Raw genomic sequence first — 8,780 nt, forward strand, 5'->3', positions numbered from 1 at the left:
AACATGATGTACTCAATTAGTGCTTCTTTGATGTGGGTGTTATGGAGATATATGAATGAAGTAATTATCTCGGATGATCATTTGAAGAAAGAGGAGCTTTTTGATTTAATAAGAAGTTTTTCTTATAATTGGATAATAAGTAGATGTGAAGATCATATTTTTTGAAACAATTGGATGATTATGCCTATGTAAACAATTGGATGATTATGCCTATGTAATTGTTATTATGCTCCTTTATTTCTAGTTTCTTGTTACATGCCTAATAAAATTTGCGGTTTAAAAAAAAATCGAAGTTAATTAGTCATGTGTTTACCAACTCCGATCACTCAACTTTTTTTATCAATAAAAATAGTGGCAAACCTACACTTGTATGGTGCAAAGCTATCGCCACGTGTCCCATATAAAAATCCATCCATTTCTTTCACATTTTATAACCTCACTCACACTCATTCACTCACCCAAAAAGCACACAGTTCACACTGCTATCATCATCTATCTTTCTATACAAGAAATCAAAAATCAGCAGAAACAAACAATGGAGAACAACACTAAACCGACTGAAATCAGCAGCTCAAAAATGTTTGAAGGATTCAATAAAAGATACAAACATTATTCACCAATACTTGGTTGTTCAATGAACTTTCACATTTTTTTTCCTCCATCAACATCACCTTCCCAAAAGTTCCCTGTAATCTATCTTCACTCTCTACTCATTTGATTTATCTCGTTTACATATTTTATTGTTTGATTTTAAGTAATTTGTGTTATGGATTGTTGTTTTGCTACTTTAGGGTTAGGGTTAGGGTTAGGATTTGGGGGTTTTGCGTATTCATGTTGTATTATATCATTATTTGCTCTGTGTAGTTGTTTTTTGATGTGTATGGAAAAACAAGATTTGTATTCACTATGGCTATAGATATAGTGTGCCTAAGCCTTAAAGTTGTACTTATTTATTTTATGAGGTCCTTGTTAGTAGTTGTATACAGACCTAGCTATTTTTTGATGGTTACTAAATTGAAGGAATAAAAAATTTCATCTTGTTTCTTTATTCATTGGCTAACTAATCTGATGATTACTGGTTTTTGTTAAAATGTCCAACAACATTAAATAGTTAGTTGAGCATTTGAATTTTGTGCACAAATGCTTATTTTTTGGTGTCATGTTTGATTATATTTTTTTTTAGTGGGCTTCTTTTGTGTCGAGGTTAATGAAAAAATCAACATGAATCGGATAATTACGATTTATGATTTTGTGTTTAGATCTCAAAGCCAATGTAGCTGGCCAGCTTATCATAGAACTTGTTAAACAATTATATACATAGCTGGCAGTTTCGTTTTACTTTCAATTAATATTAATATTTCTTTATTTCCTTGATAAACGAGTTATAATTCTTGTGTTTTTCTACGGATTAGGTACTTTACTGGCTCTCTGGTCTTACTTGCACCGATGAGAACTTCATAATAAAGTCTGGTGCGCAACGAGTTGCTTCAACTGAAGGCATTGCTTTGGTTGTTCCGGATACATCTCCACGTAAGTTAGTAATAATATTTTTTTTTTTCACGTATCTGGTTTTTGCATTTCTGTTCTCAGTTTTCGAAAAAGCTTAGTACTCCGAGCCCCGATGAAAAACGCTCAACTTGTGTCTTGTCATCTTGGGATGAACTTGAACACGTACATTATACTCATGGTGAAACCATGGAAGTCAGTGTTGTAAAACTCGGCCTAGTTCTTCCGTTTAGATCACCGGCCGAGTTCTCAGTGTCGAACTCGGTCAATGACCGAGTTATCCGGTCAATGATCGAGTTTCTTGGCTAACTCGGGGAGTTCTTGGTCAACTCGGTAATTCGACAACTCGGTTAAAAACTCGCAAATTGGTCAAAGTCTATTAGAATATATATTACTAGAACATATATATACATTTATATTAAAAAACTAAAAGTCAACGTAAGTCAACATCCGAGTTCTCCCTGAGTTGCCGACCCCGAGTTGCAGAGAACTCCCCAAAAATTTCCAACCGAGTTCCGAGTTCTCCAACCTTGATCGAAGACATAAATTTTAAATACTCATTAGTTCTGTTGGAGTTTGCACCTTATAGTTACTTCCATTCACTTTATTTACTACGGAAGATATATCTGTGCTTTATATATCTTTTAATTTTATATAAAAGTAAGCCGTAATAGGCAGATAGTCACTTATTATGCTCATGCAAACCCAATTACTGAGTAATACTTTATGTGTTTGATATAGGAGGCCTGAATGTGGAGGGAGAAGCAGACAGTTATGATTTTGGTGTTGGTATGTTACACGAAATCGAAATTCAGAAACTGCATATGTTGGATTGACTACATTTTCTTTCCAATTACTATACACACAAACGAATAGTCAAGTTTGACAATTATATAATGTGTTTGTCACTCATTTTTTTTTTGTGTATTCAATTCAGGTGCTGGATTTTATCTCAATGCTACTGTAGAGAAGTGGAAAAACTGGCAGATGTACGATTATGTGGTCAACGAACTTCCGAAGCTTCTTAACGATAACTTCCCCGAACTCGATACATCAAGGGCATCCATAAGTGGTCACTCTATGGGTGGACATGGTGCACTTACAATCTATTTGAAAAACCTTGATAAGTACAAGGTATCCCACATTGTCGAATCAAACGAGTATTATTTAAATCCACTTTCTTACACAATTTTTTTTCATTGTAAAAATGTATCAAAATAATATACGGAGTTTGCTTATTAGCACTGTTGTGAAATTATTCCCAATTAATCCAAGATTACTCCTTTTTAAGATCAGACTGATCCGATTTTCCAAAATCCGTTCAATTAGTCGGTCAACTTCGGTTAATGTATCAAATTTGGATTTGTTGGTCAAAGTCAAAATCGGTCAACATTTTTCTATGAATTTAAAATGGGTGCTGATTCGTATACAACCCTTTTTTTGCCATCCACAACCAAATTAAGTATTTTGACTATTTTACCCCTCCTTCCCTTGAGAGGAAGGATGAGTAATTCAAGGGAAAGAAGGATAAAATAGTCAAAATATTTAATTTGGTTGTGTATGGAAAAAAAAGGTTGTGTACGGATCAACACCCAATTAAAGTAGAGTATGAGAGTTTTGAACAAACGAACGGTTATTTCATGTTTTTAGACAATAATGTTAAAAGTTTATGTTTATGTTTAACGGTTTCTTTATTTACACAAAAAAATTTGAAAATTTTCATTTAAATGTATAAAAAGTGCATACCAATTTATCCGCGAATAGCCGATTACTCCCTCTAAAGTCCCGACTGGGGTACTCCCCGAGTAACAAGTTTTGCAACCTTGCTTATTAGTATAATATTTATATATTCATATTTACTTCAATTCTCTACTCAGATATTCTATTTTGTATTAATATTGTTTATAATATGTGCTTTTTGCAGTCGGTATCGGCATTTGCACCTATCGCGAATCCTATTAATTGTCCTTGGGGACAGAAGGCGTTCACAAACTATTTGGGTGATGATAAGACTGCTTGGGAGGTATGTTTGTAATCATATGTGTTACATTGCGTATAGAAAGTAACAATTGTTATTGCAATAACTCGTAAAATGTAGGAGTATGATGCTACTTGCCTGATATCTAAGTTCAATGACGTTGCAGCTACAATCTTGATTGATCAGGTAGATATTGTTGCAAAAAAGTTATATGTTGGCTTCATATTAAATTGGCCTTAGCCTAGTTAACTAAACAACCTCTGTAACTAAAAACCCGTTTATTCTTTAGTCTTTACACTATTAAGGGGGTGTTTGGCTTAGCGATTAGAAGATGATTATTTGATTATTACGTTTTTTAAATCGTAAATAATTAATAGCGTTTGGCAAATTTAACTTTTACATCAATTAATTGCGATTGAGAGACTCAAAACATGAAAATGTAAAGGAGGTCACCCCTTAATGCTGCAGCAAATCATGATTATTACTGCAACAAATCATAATTATTAGATTATCTGATTCTTTCCTTTTCCACCTATTTTTCTTCCTAATTGTGTGTTTATTTATCAAATAACTTGATTTACCAAACACTTACAAAACTGATTATTAGATTATTGCGTTATCAAACAGCATAATCAAATCCAAACACCATTATTATTGTATAGCGTGTTTTGCTACAACTGATTATTTGATTATAATTTTCTACAACGTATAATCAATATCAATTTTCAAAATGCTAATCCAAACACCCCCTAATCCAGCTAATTCCAAATGAAAAAATAAAAGTGCATATCTGACCAGCTATTCTGATTTAATAATAAAATTGATTTGATTTGATGATTTTGTGCAGGGTGCTGATGACAAGTTCTTGCATGAAAATCAACTGTTGCCTAACAAATTTGATGAGGCATGCAGGAACGTTAAAGCTCCTCTGTTATTGCGCATGCAACCTGGCTATGATCACTCGTATTATTTCATATCCTCTTTCATTGATGATCACATCCGTCACCATGCTCAAGCTCTTAACCTGTAAGCGTTTAAAGCAGGACCCTTGATCTTCTTATGAACAATGTAGCTTTAAAAAACTCCAGAAACCTTGTTGGGTGCGAGTATTCATCTTGTTTTTCTTAATTAGATGAAAACGCATGGTTTAATTTTATGCATCAGAAAAGTGACCTGGGCCATGTTTATACTGTGGTTACAGAGTTCTGAACTACTCTGATGTTATATCTATCTATCTATCTATCTATCTAAAAGATACAAACTATTAGATGCAAGCTGTCTTAGAGATGGTGGTTTGTGATATTGGTAGGTCAAGGGTGGGGAATTGCAGGATTTGAGTTTCGAAGAGTTATGGATGCTCTGCTTGAATTGCCTTTTCATATATTTTCTATTGCTATTATTATGACTTGTATGCTTGTTAACGTTTGTTATCGTCTGATTAACTATCTAAATTAATAATACATCACCAATTATGCAATCTAACTCTAAATAACAATATAAAACACGATTAGTGTTGTATAACTAATTTTTAATGGTGTACAAAACACCTTTAAAAAATCTTGACCTCTTTGCTATTAATACTCACCCTCCATATACATTGATTTGTATGGTATGTAGTATCAAAATCTAAATCTTTAGATTTGAGGATTATCGAACTCAAACTAAGGTTCATCTTCTTTGTTGTTTCTTAAAGCCACTTCAACAATTTATTTTCTTCAAGGTTTATATATTTATATTTATTTATATATTTATATTTATATAATCATAATTCTTTGTAAATCCAAAGGATACTTGTTTAAGATATAAGCACCTTTTCCCTTCATGAAAGACAACATTCCCTAGTCTATTAGTTGTGGTTTCACTATTGAATCATGTTGATAAAAAGAGAGCAACCCATAAGCTTATATGTACACATGTATTTCTTTTATTATTCAATTAGACACATGGGTTTTCAACTCAATAATCATCTCGTCAAACCCATGTTAATTGGACATCCCCTCCAATGATAGTCCGGCCATTTGATCAAACCTTATTTAGTATTAGCAAAATCTCCACTTGACCTAAGTAACTAAGTTGGCACACGTCATCATTAGGGACACTTTCATTACAAGGCTCGTGATCCAATCGAACCTTATCAAGTACCTGACTAACATCACATAAGAGAGACTTTCACTAATAAGTACTTTTGAGTTTTGACCCGTGCATTGTAGCGGAGACTTAGATACACTCATTTTTATATACATGATATAATTCTATATATTTGATAACATTTGATTTCATTGCCTTGTTCATATCAAAAGATCATCATCTTGCATCTTTCACTTAATCTGATTGACATAAGATGTGAGATGTGTAAGATTCAATACAAATTTAAATTATTACAAACAATATGGTTGATATCTTTTAAATTTGATTATGAATATGTGTAACTTAATTAGTAATAATTATGATCACCTCTCTTTCCTTGAGTTTTTAAACTTTTATCGTAGTTCATTGTTCTAGTCCTTATCAAGGTAGACTAATTTCACAAAGTTTTGAGGCTCTTGCATGATGTGTGCATATGCTTATAGAAGATCAAACCACATAACTTGTTCGTGTCAAAAAGCTAAATTATTACTCATTTTACTTTATTTAAATAAAATATGCCGGAACCGAACAACAATAACATATCAAAACCATGCCGATCCTACTCTTAAAATGAAAGTGAGATAAAAATCTGAATCATCGTAGCTATGATGATTCCATTCCTTAGCTTGAATATCGATGAATCTGTTCCACTGCTATTCGAGTCTTCCCCTGAATCGTCCCTACAAAACCGATGTAAAGACAAGTAGTTAGACGGTGTTCTAGCATAAAGTACTAATCACATAACAAAAATGGTATTTTGCATTCCAGGAATAATATCAGGAATATTTTTTTAATTTCTCTAGCTAGGAATAATAGACCAAAACAATTTTGTAAATTTATCTTATGATTGTGAAGAAAACAACTTTCCAATTAAAAATGGTAAGAAAGCTTACTCTTCCGCTTCAAATTCTGTAACTATTCTTCCATTAAGATCTTGAACAGGCCTTGCATTTTCTTGATATGTCTACAAGATTATAAAATGTAGAATCAAGCAAAACAATACATGGAAAACTATAAAATTTTGACACATATTAATCATGAGTACAACGATGAAACCGAATTGGGCTCTTTGTATTACAACACTTACCTTTTCAAGAGGTTCTTTTAGCAAATCAATTTGGTCCTTTGAAATTGACTTAACAGTTTCTGCAAGTGTCCAAATAACACCCTCCGAGCATGGAGGAGTTGTAAGAGAACCATAATACCTAAAATATTTTTTGTTGTCACTTGTACTTTTAGCTGCACTTATTTTCCCCAAATCATTCTCGTCATCGTCGCCAAGTCCTTTGATCTTGTCTTTGATCGTCTACATAAATTAAATCATCGATTGGAATCATACATTTGCTTTGTTAAAGAGATCTCTATAGTGGGAGGTGATCCGGTAAACCATCATTTTTAGCTATACACCACTAAATATGCATTCATGTATTGTACAATACATTACTTTAAAGCACATTATTACTTTAAAGCACATTTGGTGGTGTATGATAAAAAACGGTGGTGTACCGATGATAACCCAAATGTAGAAGAATAAATAGAGAGTCAATACATTTGCAAGAAAAGGATCAGCATCTCCAACTTCATAAAGAACGCCAACAACTGCCAATTGACCCGCATCATTCTTATGAACAAAATGTAGCTCCGCATCATACCTACACATAAATATATTTTATACCCTTTATACAAAACAAGTCCTAAAAAGAATAAAAGGTGATGACAACTATTGCACAAAACACATATACATACTGCTTCCCATCAATAGTGTGTTCTGAAGGAGTATGCCAATGACATTGAACTAGCTTATAAGTTGTACCGTTCACTTCTATGCCTCCGGCATCTCCGTCCCACTCCACCTTAAAGGGATACAAGATTTAGAAACATTAACAATATTACTAACAATGACGAATTGACGATAATAATGGTATCGTGGTGTAATAATCGAAAGGACCATTGTTCTAGCAGTATCGCGGTGTCCTTTCAACTATGAGATTGATGGTTTAAGTCATGATGGACAAATGTATATATATTCGTGATAGGTGTAAAATAATTACATAAATAGCGGTAAGCTTACCACGATAGCGTGACCTTTGTTTGCAATTTTCGCGGGAGCCGCTTTATAAGCCTTTTTCAAGTCAGTTGCTTGTTCCTTGACCTTTTTGGTATCGATATCTATCGGAGTTTGAGATTTGCCATTTGTGCAAGCTTTCCACTCAGCAGTAAGAGATCCCCATTTGTGTGGTCCTGCTGGCGACGCAGCGTCGTAGTTGTACTCATGCTCATCGGCTGCGTCCATTTAAAGTTTTAATAACAGAATAACATTAGGTGTCGAATGGTGATAGAGATGATAACCATAAATAACACACCACTTTTACAGTTTTACCGTTTTTGGTGTAGTTTCTTGTGTGTTCAAAATGACTAGAACAAAAGTCACCCTTAGAAACAATCTAGTGGTTATTTTACATATTAATTATGGTGTGTTACCGTAGATTACTATTAACTTCTACGATAAACATAGATAGAAAAATTGATACATATTGTGTCCATGCAGGGGCGGAACATATACAAGACAAAGAGGGGTATCCGCCCCGGCTCGATTTGGGAAAAAAAATAAAAATTTACAGTAAATTTTTTTTTTTACTAAAATATAAGTTTTTCAGTGTTTAACCCTCTTTCATTAGTTTCGCTCCATCTCAGGTCGGGTTCAAGTTCCGCCACTAGTCTATATGTTGAGGCAACTATGTCAGCTGCTTCTATTTTTAGTGTAGTTATATGTTTAAGTTTGATGGTTTTAGTGTAGTTATATGGTAATTGATTAGTATATAAGTTGTGTTTGAACAAGATAAATAAAAATTAAATATATATATCGCTTACCTGCTGCATTGCATATCACGATGAATGAAAGAGATGAAACGACGAAATAAGTGAATAAAAGAGGTGATAGATTCGGGTTTGTCATGGTTAATTGGGATGTAGACTCGAATGTGTACGAACGACTGTGTTTGTGAGTTATGAAGTTATGCAAGTGTGCATTTATGGATCTTTATATGCATGTAATAAGTATACGAATACCAAAATCGTAGAATACGGATTCAACAACTTGAATTATGTTTTTACTAAATTTGGTAAAAATTTAATTATAACTATTCAATACAACCGATGTTTTCTCTTT

At 33.2% G+C, this 8,780-nt stretch overlaps 2 protein-coding genes across 2 annotated transcripts; one reads left to right on the forward strand and one right to left on the reverse strand.

Annotated features, from left to right (window-relative positions):
* The first annotated feature begins 493 nt into the window (after positions 1-493).
* LOC139852922 (S-formylglutathione hydrolase) lies at positions 494-4,961 on the forward strand. The gene is made up of 7 exons (XM_071842262.1): positions 494-688; positions 1,413-1,530; positions 2,248-2,295; positions 2,444-2,640; positions 3,431-3,529; positions 3,605-3,670; positions 4,332-4,961. Exons 1-7 carry the CDS (start codon positions 536-538, stop codon positions 4,512-4,514), a joined length of 864 nt encoding a protein of 287 aa, XP_071698363.1. The 5' UTR covers positions 494-535; the 3' UTR covers positions 4,515-4,961.
* A 1,539-nt stretch (positions 4,962-6,500) lies between these two features.
* Positions 6,501-8,567, reverse strand: LOC139853961 (alpha carbonic anhydrase 4-like). Its single transcript, XM_071843297.1, has 6 exons — positions 8,483-8,567; positions 7,683-7,894; positions 7,358-7,464; positions 7,161-7,263; positions 6,699-6,917; positions 6,501-6,575 (listed from the first exon to the last, which is right to left on the reverse strand). Exons 1-6 carry the CDS (start codon positions 8,565-8,567, stop codon positions 6,501-6,503), a joined length of 801 nt encoding a protein of 266 aa, XP_071699398.1.
* Positions 8,568-8,780: the final 213 nt, after the last annotated feature.

This window comes from Rutidosis leptorrhynchoides, chromosome 6, assembly GCF_046630445.1.
Source record: "Rutidosis leptorrhynchoides isolate AG116_Rl617_1_P2 chromosome 6, CSIRO_AGI_Rlap_v1, whole genome shotgun sequence".
NCBI lineage: Eukaryota > Viridiplantae > Streptophyta > Magnoliopsida > Asterales > Asteraceae > Rutidosis > Rutidosis leptorrhynchoides.

Bases quoted from the DNA above. Each gene is read 5' to 3' on its own strand.
- LOC139852922 (XM_071842262.1), top strand. From the start codon at position 536: ATGGAGAACAACACTAAACCGACTGAAATCAGCAGCTCAAAAATGTTT. The intron at 2,641-3,430 runs GTATCCCACATT...TGCTTTTTGCAG, and splicing joins AAAACCTTGATAAGTACAAG to TCGGTATCGGCATTTGCACC. The intron at 3,530-3,604 runs GTATGTTTGTAA...CGTAAAATGTAG, and splicing joins ATGATAAGACTGCTTGGGAG to GAGTATGATGCTACTTGCCT.
- LOC139853961 (XM_071843297.1), bottom strand. From the start codon at position 8,567: ATGACAAACCCGAATCTATCACCTCTTTTATTCACTTATTTCGTCGTT. The intron at 7,895-8,482 runs GTAAGCGATATA...AAATGGACGCAG, and splicing joins CGTGATATGCAATGCAGCAG to CCGATGAGCATGAGTACAAC. The intron at 7,264-7,357 runs GTATGTATATGT...ATTTATGTGTAG, and splicing joins CACACTATTGATGGGAAGCA to GTATGATGCGGAGCTACATT.